At 31.9% G+C, this 17,913-nt stretch overlaps 2 protein-coding genes across 2 annotated transcripts in view; one reads left to right on the top strand and one right to left on the bottom strand.

The window, feature by feature from the left end:
• Positions 1-223: 223 nt before the first annotated feature.
• On the bottom strand, positions 224-5,932 carry LOC149896849 (uncharacterized). Its single transcript, XM_090117133.1, has 5 exons — positions 5,771-5,932; positions 5,433-5,656; positions 4,465-4,623; positions 1,994-4,204; positions 224-694 (listed from the first exon to the last, which is right to left on the bottom strand). The coding sequence occupies exons 2-5, from the start codon at positions 5,599-5,601 to the stop codon at positions 621-623; spliced, it is 2,613 nt and encodes an 870-aa protein (XP_089973259.1). The 5' UTR covers positions 5,602-5,656; positions 5,771-5,932; the 3' UTR covers positions 224-620.
• A 2,525-nt stretch (positions 5,933-8,457) lies between these two features.
• The window catches only part of GEFmeso (Guanine nucleotide exchange factor in mesoderm), an 83,053-nt gene continuing 73,597 nt past the window's right edge, over positions 8,458-17,913 (top strand). The window contains exon 1 of the mRNA XM_090117357.1: positions 8,458-8,701. Coding sequence (XP_089973483.1) covers positions 8,647-8,701 — 55 coding nt within the window. The 5' untranslated portion in view covers positions 8,458-8,646. The remainder of the gene's footprint in view (positions 8,702-17,913) is intronic.

Below are 17,913 nucleotides of genomic sequence, written 5' to 3'. Positions count from 1 at the left end.
TCTTATTTAAGACTTCTTATTGGTCCGAAATAAAAATGAAATTAATTGAACATACTTAAACCGATGTAAACTTATAATCACACCTAATGGAACAACTTTGACTGTTGCATGCTTGGTTGTATGATTCAAAGAGAATACAAATACTACGTGCGATTTCTCTACAGCAATGTTTGGACAAAATTTGACACATTTAATGTGATTGTAGGAAATAAAAGCCTTTATAAAAATGATATTTTATTTGATCATAACACATTCACAGTAAATCTTTTTAATGGCAATCACTTTTAAAAATAATAAATTCTGAACCAAATGTTGGAACAATATATATTATTTTTTAACCTTTTCGTTTATCCATCTATTTTCAGCATTCATAAATTGTAATGCCTGTTATTGCCTCCTCTTAAACTAGTTGAGAATAGTGAGGGTGGGGTAAGATGCATTTAAATTACAATGCCATAGATTTGATTGGTCATAAACATCATACCCAAAAACATAAATAAAATAGATTAAACCATATTATGGTTATCTTTAGGATGTATTAATCCCTCAGATACAGAAGTAAAAAAAAATATTAATGCTAACAAAACTTATTCTAACATGTAGACACTTAAATTTGAACTTTATTTTTTACGTTTACTGCTTCTCAGCCTTAGTCTGTTGACGGTAACTGTTGTTCTCTTGCGTACTGGTGTTTCTAGAATAAAAAAAAAATACATTTATTATAATTTAATTATGAAATATTCAAAGTTATTGCAAATATAGAAGTGGTGTTATTATTTCATAGTTGTTACAAAATTGTAACATATTTTAAATTCAAACTGAATTAAATAAAGTTTAACAGCCGTACAAATAAACGAGTTATAACATTTTATGAAAAGAATAAACTAATAATAAGGAAAAATCATACAAATAAACACGTAATAAATGAAATCTAGTATAACTTCGTAATAAATTCAAACTAATGCTATTTCGTCCTTATTCCGGCTACCACCCTAGTATAAGTCTGACATAACTGAGTTATAACGTATTTTTAGTACATTGTGCTGTGTTTTACAAGTTTTAGAACCTATTTTCAATCTAAATTTGAGATAATAGCAATGAGAGTAATACGAGAAGTAGAAAAAGTTGAGCAAATTAATAATTTCATTACGTACCTATTGAAATGGAAAATTTAGTATGAAATGTCAAAATATACGAAATTATGAAAAACCCTTTTGATATTTATAATGATTTATTTATTTACGACATGCGCCATACCATACATACATAAAACACTTATTTCTAAACTTAACACAATAATATAAACTTTCGTTGAAAATATAAATCTTATAAGCTTGGAGTTGTATGTTTTGAGCTTAGGTTTTGAGTACCAGTTATTTGGCAACTCTCTATCTCAAGGGTGGGTTTATCTTCTGTTCTCCGGATATTGAATAGGGTTCTCTTTCATTTGCTTGCATATTTAATGATATATTTAAATTATTTCAAATAAATATTTAAAAAATAAATAAACAGAACATCGTATGATGAAACTTCACAACAAATTCGACGAAGTCAAACGAGCGTCAAAATGACAGCACCAAGGTTTAACCGTAGACAATTTCAATGTTTTTCATAATTTTGTGAATGAATTGCTACGTTGCCGCTCCGCGCCTATTGCATAGCGTGAGCATAGTTACATCGACGTTATTCCAAATTTATTTGTAAGAAACTATGACATCCTTATTCTTTATTTATTCTTATCATATCTATGCATTGCATAAGGTTTGAATAAGTAAGTTTTTATTTGTACGGCTGTAAATATTTAATTCAGTGTGAATTTAAAATATTTAATATAATTTGACAGTTTTAACACAAATTAAAATTATATTGGGTGTTGTGTATGTGTTCTACTGACCAAATTTATACTTTACATAATTATACCGTACATATTACGAATGTTTAAAATAATTAATTTCAACTTGTTATATGTTGTAAAACAAACTTATATACTCACTTTTCGGTGAAGATTTTTGTGACTGAGGACTTTCAATATCTTTAGCTTCCTGTTTATTCCTAACTCTACTTGATTTTCTTGTTTGAGGTGGTGTTGAATCATTTTTATCTTCTGTAAGAGACTCACACTGTTTTTGATACACTACTTCATTCTTTTTCACATTTCTTACAGTCTTTTGTTGTATAGGTTGTTTAGATTTGCTCGCCATTGACCTAGTACATCTTTTATTTGTTATTTGCTCATTTTCTGGCTTTACGGCTTCTAATTTATCTTTACTGTCACGTTTTTCCCTTAATTTAATAACTCGAATCATTGCTGGAGTATATCCTTCAAATCCTTGATTACAGTCTTCAGTACTCTTTTGAGATTTTTTCGACACTTTCTTTTTAAAATTGGCTACCACATCTTTCATAGCATATGTAGGATTCAAGGCTAGTAAATAGTCTTTCTGTAATAGAGGCGATTGAAGATTTGAGTCGGAATTATCAGATGCATTGGATAGCTTCCTAATCCTATATTTACAAGTAGAATCGTCATCTACAAATGTGTCTACCGGTGGCGGATTGCGCTCTTTACGAATAATATCTTCCGGATTTCCAGCTAATATTTCCGCCCATGTAAACTGCCTAGCTGAACCCAAGAAATTGCCAAACTTCCCAATACTATTCCTGTGCCGTCTCATACCTTTACGTTTTATATTTCTCTTGTTAGATCGCAACATTTTCGGCGATAGCTTTTTACCAAAAATGTCATGTGGCGTCAAAGTCTTCTTCAAACGCGAGACCAAATCCGCATCGGATATAAAGAAATTACGTGATGAACACGGCTTTCTTTGCCCATCACTGGAAGTGCTTAAAGTTTGCTTTAGGAGTTCCAATTTTAGATCATTCTCAAGAGAAAATACATTTTCCCTTTCGTATGCTTTCTTTATTCCGTTCCTTGCAAGAAAATCAGGTGGCGTGTTCTTAGTACCTAGTCTCTTGGAATAGCAATTCCTGTTAATCGGCGATTTTGGCGCTTCATTGAAATTAAGAAGTAGTTCTTTATCAAAAATATATCCATTTTTCAATAATTCACTTCTAAACAGACTTTTGCAATAGTCATAGTCAGGTTTTTCAGTAAAATCTAACCTTGTCACATATTGCAAGTATTTCTCCAAGAACTGTGGATAGAATTCAGTTTTGAAACATGTTTTTAAGAGCAATTTAATGTTGCTCATGAAGTTTTTCTTCAGTGCGTGAACTAAATCTGGTTCAGCAAGGACTTCTGCTGTTTTCCAAGGTAATGTACCAGTGAGCCAGTCTAGTAAATTATATCCTAGAGTTTCTAAGTCAGATCTCCTAGAATGTGCTCCAATATGTGAATCTCTTGAGCTATATTCTAGCGTACCATCATGTGCTTTCCTAGCATCCATGCCAAACTCTTTGTGATTACCATTAGAATCCAGGAATTTTGAGGCTAGACCATAATCTAATAAGTATATCTGTCCATTTGATTGTGATAAGATTGCTTCTCGGTAAATCTCTTCCAAGGCATTAGTACCATCATCATGAATCTTGCTGCCATCATCTAGTAATACTTGATATGACCTATCTGAGCATATGGAACTATTTAAGTCTTCATAGTTAACATAACTTGTGATCTGCCGTAGATTGAATGCGTGATGTCTATGCAGTGTTCTATTGTCTTTGTCAGATAATATTTTTGACAGTTTCTGCCGAACACTGGTCAGTCTTTTATCCTGAATGGAATCATCTAGTGATGTTCTGTTCTCTCTGACTGTAAAGTCTTCATCGTCATAATAGTTAGATGTTCGTCCCTTACTGCTTTTAGCTCTTTTCGGCTTTCTGGACAAGACAACAGCTTGTTTAGTATCTTTTTGGAATGATGGTGCAGGTTTAGGAACTTGTAGTTTATTAAATTTGTTGCCATCAAATCCCAACATGAGATTTGAGCTTTTTATATCTGAATGTGTGTATCCTTGATTGTGTAAGTATTCCAATACATCAAATATTTGCATTGCCAAAATGAGAACATTTTTTAAGTCCAGAACTTTAGTTCTTGTTATAACTTTATGAAGATCAATGTCATAGCGAGGCAGTACAAGAAATCTGTATCTTATGCCTGTATTTTCATCAGTGAATGAACCACTTGCAATATAATGGGGCATGCCTAGCCGTTTTTGTTTGTGTTGTTGTCGCCATGCTCTCACTGCAATAGAAATATTAAAGGTTAAATATAATTATAAATAAGGCCATGAAACAATTGTTGTTTCAAACAAAATGTTTGTAATAGTTGAGCTCTTTGAATTATGTTTTTAATAAAGTATTAGAAGGTCAAAAGATAAACACATTATCATGGAAAGTAATAATATTTAGTTGTTTGAGCAATGCATATTTTGGCTATTTTATAGCATATATTTCATCATATTTTTACCTTTAGATATTATATTTTATTAGATTTATATTTACCTTTAGATGTCTGTCCAGATCGTATCAAGCAGTGTACTTCAACAAATAGCGGTCCATTTGTATGTGGCTCTATTTTGACCACATATCTGGCGTTTAATTTTGTGACTTCTTTATCAATTTCATCAGACGTCAAGTAGATTCTACCAAAACTTCCTCGTCCTGTAAATAAAATAATGAAATTATTGAATAATAAATTGTCTTGTCAACAACATTTTTGTTACATTGTTTACATGTAACAAAAATGATGAATCTTTGCAGTTTTCAATTTGAGTATGGCTAAACCATTATACTCATATTAGTAAGATTAACTTTTACTCATCAAGTAGATACCTATCTTTCATGTTGTTTGTAAAATTAAACTTTTCAGATTCAAGATTTTATTTGATTAAATAAATAATCTTCCACCCCACATTAATAAATAACTACTATCCAATGAATATTTTACTAAACAAAAATCATGAATGAATATGAATGTTTGTTTGATGTTTTACTCATGCAACTTTCACTTCTTGTTGCATAATCAAAAAGATAATTAAATTCCAATGTGTACTTTACAAAATTGTTTTCAAGTAGTAATTATTAATATCAATGTTTAACCACTGCTTATTTTTTGTTCTCCTTTTTAATATAACTTACATCAACAGAGAATGGCTAAGTTGTTGTGAAAGAATGTATGAAGACAACAATATCTTTGTTGTTTAAAAAAATACAATTAAACAACACAAGTAACATAAAAACTTCACAACAATGTGTGTGAATTGGGAAGTATTTTCTAAGTATGTATTTATATTTAACTATATTAGAACCTGGAGTGGCATATCCATATCTTCTCTCTGCTACTTCAAGCTTGAAGAGCCTGACATTAAAAATAATATACAAATTGTTATCATAAACATTTATTATATGATTCACAATAATGTATTGAATGATACATTGTTTCCTGAAATAGTTTGCATAATTTAACTTACCAATGGGTTTTCCAAGGCGCCATTGCCTTTGGGTTACATCAGTGAATACAATGCCTGGGTTGAGTGCTTCATCATCACGATAACTCACATCAAGACTAGAACATTCTTCTATAACTTTCTTCCTCTTAGCTACCATCAATTCCTCGGTGTCCAAGCAACGCCGGGGCATTTTTAGCTCTTCAAGTTTATCCAGTCATTGATATATCGATATATTTGGTATTTTTCTGTGAACAATTGTACAATTCCTGTAGAATATAGTTCTTGAATGCTTATAAAATGTTTAGGCACAGGTGTACGATACGTATTAAATAACAATAAAGTAACAAAACTGGTTTTACCTGTAGTCCAAATATTTGTTTCATGAAATGGCGGCTTTCGCTATACTAAATAAAAAATCCACTCATATACAGAAAGTAGGTTAAAATAAATGTGATGAATGCGAAGATAATAGACAAATCTGAACAAAAACGATTATAGTCCGCGATATGTAGTACCTAACGTTTAGTCATTAGTGTACAAAAAGTTTGTCAATCTGAAATCGCCATGTTGTAGAAATCAACGGATCAATTCTATAATGTTGCTATTTGATTAAACAATCCGAAACTGCTAGAAAACCACATAGAAAACGTTTATAAAAAAAATGCATATTTCCGGAGGTGAATGCAATTTAGAAAACCTGTATGAAATTTAAATTCTGTAATAAATAAATTAGTACCTACATATAAAAAGATATAAAATTTAAGAGGAGAAAAAAACATAAACATGCTCAGAGGATAAACATGCAATTTGACACATCGACGTGCATAGATGATAGATGTCAATCTTAATGTCAATGCTGTGTGTCAATGGGAATAGAAGAAAATATTTATGGTCTCAGGTCTGTGATAATATCAGTCCCCGGACAAATTGAAAAGCAAATGAAAATCTGGGACGAAAAGGGACAAAGGTCCATGGTAAAATAGATGCATAGAATAAATTGAGCAATAAATTTATGTAGGTACAAAGAATACGAAGTTTATTTATTAAATTATTAGGATTCATAATAAAGTTTAATATTCCTGCATAGAGACCCTAATTAGTATATGTGTTACCGGAAATGTATGTAATCCGTCATTGTATACAATTCCTAGGAAATGTATACAATTCCTAAAATCGCACGGAAATGTGTGAAATAAATTATTTTATACACATTTCCTAGGAAATCTATACATTTCCTAAATAACTATCGGAAATGTAAAACATTTAGATATTATATAATCTGGCCGTTTACAAACGGTCGGCATTTTGTAGTAACTATGCCGATAATTCGTAATCAGAAATTTTTGGTTTGGATAAGGGGGTGGGCTAGGTTAGGTTCGTGTTTTTTAAAACTACACAGAAATAGGAGCCCCACGAAGTGGGGCTCCGTCGGGTCGCGACCGTCTTTTTGTAGAATTTTGGAAAAAGACGAATTTTCGGCATATTAAAACAGCTAGCCGTAATGCAATACAGCGGATTATACAATCCGACTGCGCCAAATATACGCGGGGACAGCGGGACGAGGGGACTGATTACTTGCCAAATGAAAATTTGATTTTATAAGAATAAATATAAGTTGATTTTGTGATATTTACGTTAAAAGTTAGATAATTGATTTTTAAAATGTTAATTAGTGAGACAATAATATGAACATAATATTATTACAATTTTACGGTATGACTGTTACCCGATTGTATCAATAAGAGCTATAATAAAAAAAAATAACAACGGGTTTTATTACAGAAAGCATTTACTTTACACATTTCCTAATACGATATTGGAATTGTATACAATTCCTAGGAAGATTATACATTTCCTAGGATATGCATGCATTAAATAGTTTTTTAAACAATATTTTATACAATATTTCCTAAATGGTATCGGAATAGGCATGACGAAAGATTTTGAAATCCTCTTCCATAATGTGTGTATACGTTTACTATACAAGAAAAACCCTATATTTCGGTAATATACTTAAATTTAACGAAGATAAAAGCCATTTTTCAAAAAATATTTATTAACTGTGCCAAAACAGCTCGCAGGTGTCATGGCGTAGGCGTGACGTCACTCTTTAGTAAATACATAATTATTTGTACGCATTACGAAGAAAATTAAAAAAAATATTTATTTAATATGTGTTATAGAAACGAATTTCAAAGTTTATAAGTGGTGTGCAGTATTGCAGTGTGAGTCCACATAAAAATAATGCTCAAAAATGTATTAATAATTATTTCAAGCACGAAAATAATAAGAAATGATTGTATAAAGTTACGCGGAGAACCCCGAACCACATATTCGTGAATTCGCAATTATATTTCTGTTCTGAGTCGATAAAGAATACGTGAAACAATAGAAAATAAATAAAAATGCGTATTCTCAACATATTCATAACAACAAAACACATCTGACGTGAGTTGTTTACTTAAGCGTGACGTCACGCGTGTTTTAGTCAAAATGGTCAACTGCAGAATTTCAATGTTTTATTTTCTTGATAATCTCATTAATCTTAATGTTTTTAAGATTTCTAAGTCACTATATTTAATTTAATTATTACACATTTTCCCTTAAAAACACTATTAATACGATCCTGTCGTCATGCTTATTGTACACATTTCCTAGGAATTGTATACAATTCCTTGATTTCATACATTTCCGGTAACATATTATGTATATATTTTATATTACCTACTTACTTATTACTTATTTTTAAAAGATTTGATTCCTCAATATTTTAATCTATTTGGAAATAAATTATATTATTTATTTCCGTATAATGAGTACAAATCATACAAAAAATGAAAACCTCAACATGTTATTCACTATTCAGTAATATTAAACTCTACATTCTTCAAAATACATTCGAATTATTACGATTCTATAGACATTGAGCAATGTATGAACGTAATTTCATTTTCTCGTCTCGTTTCTCAACTCCACCAGCCGCCAGCCCACGGCTTCGGGCTTGAACAGTTGACTGTTGAACTTATTCAAACTTCATTCACGAGGAGATTGTAACGCCGTGTAGACGTATATTTCGTTGCAGCTCTGCTAACGCGATGTCCTTTTGTTTGTCAACAAATAGTTAACTTTTTTAGAATGTTATACCAGTGATTTAGATAAAAAATGTGTGTTCGGTGATTAGTTTTGTGTTACTGTCTGTTATAAAATGAGAACGCTTAAAGTTTAGTGCATCAAAATGGATGGAGCGAACGCAGATTCGGATCATTCTATGACTTGGGAAGACTTTTTCGGTATGTTATGTTTTATGTTAATTTTGTTTTAACGATGTTTATAAATTAAGATATTCTCATGTAATACCATAAAAATAAATTTTAATACCACACGTAAATAATAAATATTACCAATGGAAACATGGAAATATTCTAGCTATTTAGTTATTTTATTAAAATAATTATTTGATTAATAATATCATGTCTGTATTTTCACGTTAAATAAGTATAAAGAATACGATTCAGCGTGGGTATTATTAATAATCATAACAACAAGTAAATCTATATATAATTTTGTCTAATTGGAATGAAAATTTTGTTAGAAGCAAGGTGATACAATTTGAATTTGAACTGTTAGAAAAAAAATACAGCGTGGCAAGGCAAAGGAAAAATCCTACTAACTAAGAGTATTTTTATTCTGTAATTACATTATATATAGGTAGGTAGGTATTTTACTTATGTGAATACTATCCTATAACACTATTCATTATGGCTGGTTCACACTTTGATTAGTGTGAGTGCAGGTGATTAGTGCGAGTGCAGGTGTGTAGTGCGAGTAGTGTCCAATTCAACTGCGAGTGCAGGTGATTAGTGGGAGTGCAGGTCAATGGTGAAATTCGCGACGTTACACACTACGCTAAACACTAAACACTAAAAACTCCTGTCCAGACGTGTTTAGGCAGGCACACTGCGAGTGAGGGGGAAGGGAGGGCGCGCGGGACGTGGCTACTCGCAGTCCACTCGCAAAAAAATAGAACACGCTTCTATTCACTTTACTACACAGCCTACTAAACACTTGCACTAAACAGTCGCTGTCCACACGTAGTCACACTAATCACCTGCACTCGCACTAATCAAAGTGTGAACCAGCCATTATGGCTGGTTCACACTTTGATTAGTGCGAGTGCAGGTGATGAGTAGTACTACGTGTGGACAGCGACTGTTTAGTGCGAGTGTTTAGTAGGCTGTGTAGTAAAGTGAATAGAAGCGTGTTCTATTTTTTTGCGAGTGGACTGCGAGTAGCCACGTCCCGCGCGCCCTCCCTTCCCCCTCACTCGCAGCGTGCCTGCACTCGCACTAATCACCTGCACTCGCAGTCAATTGGACACTACTCGCACTACACACCTGCACTCGCACTAATCACCTGCACTCGCAGTCAATTGGACACTACTCGCACTACACACCTGCACTCGCACTAATCACCTGCACTCACACTAATCAAAGTGTGAACCAGCCATTACAGAAGTAATGCAGAAACAGATACAACTATAAATAGGTACTTAGTACTTACCTATAAATATTAAATTAATTCAGATTGAATAGAATTTTATTTCAAACATATTATGTACATTTATTTTATAAAAAACAGATACAGGAAGATTTTAAAAAGGAAAAGAACCAACATACCTTTTTACGCGTAAGAAGCTTTACCTAAGAACTTAACGACTGCATAGGTACCTAGGTGTCAAAATTCTCGGTTTTTGTTTTAGATGCACTATGCAGTTTATGCTTTACTTTTAATCTTTAAATTTTAATGTTATTGTGAACGACGCGACGTTATGTTCCTGTCCATGTCCAGAATAAAGATACGAGAATAAAAGCTTCACATACAGCTAGGTGCACACAAAAAAAGAAAATGTAATGAAACTGTCCGTGCACCATAATCGTGATTTTCCCCAGGCTAGACGGGATGGGACAGGTTTGTTTCCTATTATGGCATGCATTGCGAACACTGGGTTCATTGCCTGTAGTGTACACCCACCTTTTATGTGATTAATCATTTTCTTGAAGTAACAGTGTTAGGCAATAAACACTAAACAGTCTGTGGCGTGTCGGCGTGGCGTATCGAATTATGTTTGTGCTCTATGCTCGACAAATTCGATTTTTGAAATTGTAACCGAGCTACAAAATTACCGTTAATTCAATTAAAGCACCTACTTACCTATAATTAATTTTAATATTTATTGAAAACGATTATTTAAGTAATGGTAGGTACGTCTAGCAGCTAGCTTCACCTATGTCATATTCCACTGCAGAAAATGTGATTTTTTACGAATATTTCCTATAAAATTGACGTTAGATTAAAATGTATTTCTTCAAGCCCTCTATGAAAATTAATTCGATAGCTAAAATGTTCATTATAATATAAATGAACATTAACGATTTTAAAGCAAATGAATGCTAACAGTATCGAGAATTTTAGCGGCCCATTAGACAGTTATTCGTGAAGAAGGTCACTAATCGATGACTCAGCTCAACGGTGAACAGAGTCTTATAATTTAGTGCTTTAGCCTAAAAATATGCACGAGTAAAAAAGCTGTGAATTCCACTGTGTTCATTGGGTTCAAAAAGTGTACTTTATGAATCCTCGCTTCATTCGTAAAGTTTTTTTCATTTTGAAATTCTTTCGTGTTTAAATTGACCCAACAAATATTTATTTTATTATTCATCCTTAGAACTTCGTAGCATTCCAACAAGAAACACGAATATATACTATGAATGTCTGTTTTTATTTTTAAATAAAATATATTTGGAAGCTTAATGTCAAATCTATCTACTTACAATAAATAAGCTATGAATGTCTTCGCCAATAATTGTTACACTAATTTTCTATTCCATATAGGTCTATCTGTAATCTTGTGTCGAATTATATGTTATTATATTTGTTTATGGCGGGAATTATGAGTGTTGCCATTGTACAACGCACGAGCGTGGAATTAATGATGTGCGCTTCCTTGAACGCACCCGTACAAATGGAAGGAAGTTCGAATGATTTCAAATTCGACACATGGCCGGTTAGATTATGCTTTTTATTAAAAAAAATAAAACCATAGATAATAAAAGCAAATACTTATTCCTTTATTTATTTAAAACTCGTTTGTTTTCCCTTATCTTTAAATCCATGCATAAAACAAAAAAAAAAAAAACTTATTGCATTGTGAGTTGTGACGTCATAGGTAAGTATTTAATGCATTCAAACATACATAACGTCCCTTCAGCTACAGGTGAAACTACAATCAATAAACCATACAAGTAGACACGACAAACTTTACATAGATTCAGCAAGATATGTAACGGATTAGGGTGCTTGTTAGTCTGTGCATACTAATTCGGATACTTTCACTGGCTTTCCTTGCAATTCTCGTCCTGTTGTTTGTAAGAATGTGAATGATATCTAGATTCAGCTAGCTTTGTCCAGAAATTTACACTTAAAATAAACGTTTCATAGTATGTGCTACAGATGCAATATGGTTAATAAATAAGGATATAAGAGAATAGCGATGAAAGTTTAGATATCATATAGATAACGTATGTTTGTTAAAAGTAAATGACTGTTATTTGTTTAATTTAAAAATAAATCAATAATAAGCCTTTTCTCATTTTGTGATATAATATGACAAAGCAGTAATTTGTACTTTTTGCGTAATGTAATATGAGGCGAAAGGTCAAATTTTATACACCAGGGTGTTTTTTTTTGCGTATTAATTTCGTTTACATGGTTTTGTTTTTATACATAACTTTAGCTATTGAATTGCATTATTGGTAATTATTTGGGGAGCAAATTAATACAAAATTACCAAAAAGGTCTGTTTTAAACACTAAGATAAGTCGAATATTATATGGAACGCAAAACATAGTTTTACCAAGAATCTTCATACAATTTCCGAACTAAAGAATTGCACTAGTTACCAAGAAATGGGGGGAAGTCATTAGTCATAGAATGAGGCTCAGGTTATATTTAGTTTACCTAACTACATAGGCAAGGTGATTTTTTGATTTAACGGATGATAACGTAAATAGTAATTTACGTGAAGATTTACTATTGCTAAATTAGCAGCATTTTCAAATAACTACCTGTTGACTATAATTTAAAGGACTGTGCCTAGAGATTTAAAAAGAGGTTATAAGCTTGCATAAATTAAAGAACCAGACACCATTTCTATTTTTGCATATTGCGTATTTTTTGAACACCTTGCTCTTCAAGTTATTAACATTTTTTATAGATATTTTTTAATCAAAATCATTATCAGGACGTTAATGAATATTGTGTAAAGTACGCACTTTTTCAAGTTGGCAAAATTTTACAATTTAGGTCGCTCATAAATAAGTATAATTTAATACCCATATGTGTCGAAATTGTAGTATTCAGTACAAGGTTTTATTTTTATTACTTTAATATATCGGTGTCTTAAGTTAATAAAAATTCATTTTTAAATTATATTTGCTGAGCAAATTGGAAATACTGAGCCTATGGAATATTTTCAACGAGGAGGGAAAAATCAATAAAAAGGATTTTCTACTCTATGAACACTTTATCGATCAATTTTTTTATATCTTTATTTTGCCAATTACTTTACAAGTGTGACTATTTTTAATAAAACTTAATAACAGGTGATGAAGTTCTTGAAATGGTTATATTATCAGATATATTTTTTATTAAATACCTACCTCTACACGTATTTCTGTTTAGTAGGTATGAACTCTACAACACTCACCAGAAAATCATCTATTCATTCGTTTCAAAGGCCGCAGGTGTCTTGCTTGTATTGCTAATCCTTAATATCGAAATAAGTTTAACTCTAGCAATTACAAAATCACGCTGTCATAAGCATTTGATCGCGTTCAGACATTTCTTCGTATTACGCCATGGCCCTCTCGATTCACCGCCATCTTGCAATGGAGGAAACGCTGGCGCCAAGCAAACGGCATAATCATATATTTTCTATTCCAGAAGCGTGTAGAATGCATTTAAATTTCTTTATATAGGCACCATAATTGAATCGCACTCTGTTCTTATTGGTGTGGAAAATGTGGTGATTTTCCACGTTTATCTATTGCGTTTTTATAGCTGGCAATTCAATAAGTTAATTTGATTTTCGAACTTGACACAACGTATATTTTTACTTAATTATTGTCTATTTTTTTGGCAAACACATATTCATTATACGTATCATTTAAAAAGGAGGTATGCCTCCTCACACTTTATAATGGAAAGGAATAGTGAATTTTAGATTCGATGGTTAATTACGCATTTTTTTTCATACTTTGGTGTATTTGTAATCTGTAGATTGCCATATTACAATGTGGCATGATGTAAATTGTAAACGGTAGTAGCTAAGCGTAAGGAAATTCGCTTGCGTTTATTATCACGCGTAATAACTAATAGTAAATAGATACTATTGCATCTCATCATCTCTTTGTTACCATGAAGCCATATAAGGTAGGGCCTTGGGTAGGGCTTATACGCCCTAACATTTGATCCTATTTTGAATATCGATTATCATCAGGTTGCGCTTTCGCTCCATTGCTTCTGCAAAAAAAAAACAAAAGAAACGAAATATTTTGGTTACCATTGGCAACGTTTTCACTGTACTAGCTTCTCCTTAAACCTTTTCATTAAGTGTTAGAAGGTTAGACCTTAACAATTAAATAAACGACTGTACTAAAATCACACGTATATGTTTACGATAGGATCTATTTTCGCGTGAAATAGACACAGACTAGATGGTGTCGAAATCGATAGTACTGCATTATGCAAATGAAAAGCTTGATAGTAGACACTGTGTCAGCGAATACCGGGTGTTGAATGTGGCCTTGTGATATACAATTATGAATAGAATATTAATATCAGTAAGTCACATGAAAAAATTACTATGCAATCGAAAACGTCATCTTTAATCCACAGATTATGGATCAGGATTCATACGATATTTAAATAAAATTGAATAGATAATCGGGGTTTGAAAAATTAAACGTGGTTTAATATTTTAATCCCAACTGCAACGTGATTGTCTTTATTTTATATATTTCTGAGTATATCTGTCTTGTCTGTCTGTGCGCTCTTAATTAAATACATAGAGATAGGAATGTCTGAGAATGAATTTAAAAAACTGCAATTATTTAGTTAACATAAAAGTTATATCGTATTAAAGTACATGTACCTGGTAAAAAAAAGATATTAATAGATATATTAGGTACGTCAAAAAATGAGTGATTGGTTTATCTTTGCGTAACGCGCCAGGTGAAAGAAATGTACTTATAAAATTTTAGCAAATTGATAGTTCTTGTGTAATTGCAAAAAAAAATTACAAACATTGTATTACTTGGGATCAAAAATCACGTAACTATACAGTTATTCTTTTGTGTATTACAATTTACTAGTTATTGAGCAATAAAAATAATATGAATCGTGAGAAAAAACATGTGAATCGTGAAGTAAATTCGATCGCATAAGTTTAATTGATTGACGTAATTATAAATTGTTACGTTACGTATTGTGAAAATGTACTTGCATAATAAAAATAATGTGAAATGGTGTGTACAAGCAATATCCTTTCCCACTAATATTATAAATGCGAAAGTTCGTGAGGATGGATGTATGTGTATGTGTAGGTGTGTATGTTTGTTACTCTTTCACGCAAATACTACTGGACCGATAACAATGAAATTTAGCACATAGGTTTTATCCCGAAAATACCACGGGAATGGAAAGTATGCGGGGTTTTCTTTGAAAACGCGGACGATGCCGCGGGCGGAAAGCTAGTAGTAGGTATAATATAATAACCAGCTGTGCCTATTGCTGTGGCTTGTGCCCCGTTTTACCCGCATTGCTCGGCTCCTATTGGTCTTAGCATGATGATACATATAATATAGCCAGCCTTCCTCAATAAATGGGCTATCTAACACTGTTTTTTTCAAATCGGACTAGAACTTCCTGTTACAATATTAAGTAGAGATTTGAGTAAATGCTCTATGTTTTTTGGTACTTATTATATATACGAACGACTTATTATTTTTAACAAAAAATGAACCGCATTCAGTGTCAGAACTTGACCAAATTTAAATGGGACCACACGTACACGGCAGGTATCAGTTTTCAAATAGAAAAGATCAAAATCGTGAGATATCAATTAAAAAAAGCAGTCGAATGAAAAACCTACTTTTTTGTTGTCGGTTGAAAATGCATCTAGGGTAGATTACAAAAGGCTGATTAATTATTTGCTCATAATGAAAGTCGATCGGTGTAACAGATGCAAATTATTGCCTATTGGCTTTACACAACAAGGGGATGTTATTGTAAGGTAAATACACACATGGAACAATGAAAAATGTATATAAATATAGCAGGCGAATTAAAATATTTTTGGCAAAATACTGGACATTTTAGAAAAAAAAGTAAGAAATAAAGTGAGGTATGTTTTTATTAGTGGACATAATAAACGTGGTTTGCAACGAAAATGATTTACAGCACTGATTGGATTAAACGTAATTCACATGAAATCCTTTCAAGATATTTATTATCTGTGCTTTGATTATGACGTGTTTACACAATCGACAGACCGTGTAATGCCGGCATATGGTCCAATGAGTATAGTCTGTGGTACTGTATGCAGAATTGTTTTTTTTTTAATTTAATGCATTGCACAAGCGTTCGCACGCTATGACGTCATTAATTAATGCTGGCAACATCTCAGTGATATATTATGGTGTTAATTAGTATGTCAATGTTTATGTATTTGCGATTTTTTTGTAATGGCCGCGTTTACCATGTGTTCCGTCTGAAATAATTATAAATGGTAATTAATGAAAGCGCTTGTTATCGATGTTTTTACAGACATGTAGTTGATGTAAAATTTCTCTTATTTTTTATTATGAATAGTTGTTTTTACTTTTCTTTTTACGCAATGCAAAACGGATATAATTTTACATTGCTCTAGATAATTTGGTTGCTTGTTATTGGTCCCCACCGGTAATCAAAATTAAGACCCTTCAGTTCTACGTTCTCGAGATAACCACTGTACACTGTATGAATGAATTAGGAACCTATGTATATTGATTCCTGCCTCTAACAAATTATCGTTGATACTAATTACTAAAGTTATCTAAGAACTTTTACGTAAATGAAGCTTTATTGTCTTTGATATTGATAAACAAAACAAAGAGAAATAGTGAATGTCTGTTAGTCATGACTCATGACCTCAGGGTGTTTAGTTGTGACTTGTGAGTAATATCTTACAATACTATGGATTATATAAATGCAATGTAAATATAGCTTTATCTATAAGTACTAACATTATGAAGCTGAAGAGTTTGTTGGTTTGTTTGCTTGAACGCGCTAATCGAAGGAAGGTTCATTTATCGAGGAACTATAGCTTTCCGCCCGCGGCTTCGCCCGCGTTTTGAAAGAAAAACCCGCATAGTTCCCGTTACCATGGAAATTGTTATTTTTATGTAGCGAATATAAGCATTTAGTAGTTGATTAAAAATTTGAAAGAGCCAGTACTAACGATTTGTAGGAAAAATAAATATGCAAAACATTGTTACTTAGAAAAGTTGTTGTTTTTTGTCTTATTTTTTAATTGCATTCCTATTAAGGAGTCTAGACGTAGAATTAATAAATGATAAAGCTTTGAGGAAATACTCAGTGTATTTTTCCAGATTTTCCGTTGTTTTCTGTATATTTCCATAAATGTATAATAACAAAAAATATTGTTATGTAGCTGGTTACAAAGAATTTTGTATTATATAAACATTTAACAGTAACAAATGAATTGTATGCAGTGCTAATTGAATGTATTATAATACCTAATTACAATCATGCAATTATTATGATATGACACAGTACTATTGAAGGTTTTCCTTTACAAAAAATAAGCTGAGCTAGGGTTGTATTGCAACTGTAACACAATACCTAAATGAAAAGTTTGGTTCCTATAATAATTAATTGAATAAATATCCATCTACATAGTTAGTTACCTACATATTTATTTTTCAATCAAAGTTGTTGATAATAATTATTCTATACGTATCTGTATCTGTCTAAATAACTAATAATAATCAACACAGTGTTTTTAACAAAAACAAATCATAATATTTTTTTTACGCCGTCACGTTAACATTTTTAGGTTATGAAAACCTGAAACCACGTGGTGGTATGCACCACGCATGCGCGTCAATGCAGACATTGTCTAGACGGGGTGGTTCCAAGGAGGTTTAATGGATTGCCATATAAAAGATTCGAGTTTCGCCCAAAAATGGACCCGTGTTGAATTGCGAGCCAGCGTTGCCAAAAACTCGCTTCGACTTTCAATTTCATCTCGTTATGATAGATTGCTTTTGTTAAAATTTTGCATTGTGATAAATTTTATAAGGTTTTATAATACGTAGATTATTTGAATAAATAGTAGTTATAGTACGGTAGATGTCTGGATTTATTTCGTTGTTTCTTGGGA

This window comes from Colias eurytheme, chromosome 27 (assembly GCF_061535395.1).
Source record: "Colias eurytheme isolate Ceu_HAF_F1 chromosome 27, ilColEury1 Martin Lab GWU primary, whole genome shotgun sequence".
NCBI classification, from domain to species: Eukaryota; Metazoa; Arthropoda; class Insecta; order Lepidoptera; family Pieridae; genus Colias; species Colias eurytheme.
Note: the sequence above shows the minus strand (reverse complement) of the source record. Positions and strands in the feature narration are given on the sequence as shown.

What these genes read in the sequence shown, in the direction of transcription:
- LOC149896849 (XM_090117133.1), bottom strand. Translation starts at nt 5,601, where the DNA reads ATGCCCCGGCGTTGCTTGGACACCGAGGAATTGATGGTAGCTAAGAGG. An exon ending in ATCTGGACAGACATCTAAAG is followed by an intron (nt 4,205 to 4,464) that starts GTAAATATAAAT and finishes TTTCTATTGCAG; the next exon opens with TGAGAGCATGGCGACAACAA. An exon ending in ACAAAAATCTTCACCGAAAA is followed by an intron (nt 695 to 1,993) that starts GTGAGTATATAA and finishes TTTTTATTCTAG; the next exon opens with AAACACCAGTACGCAAGAGA.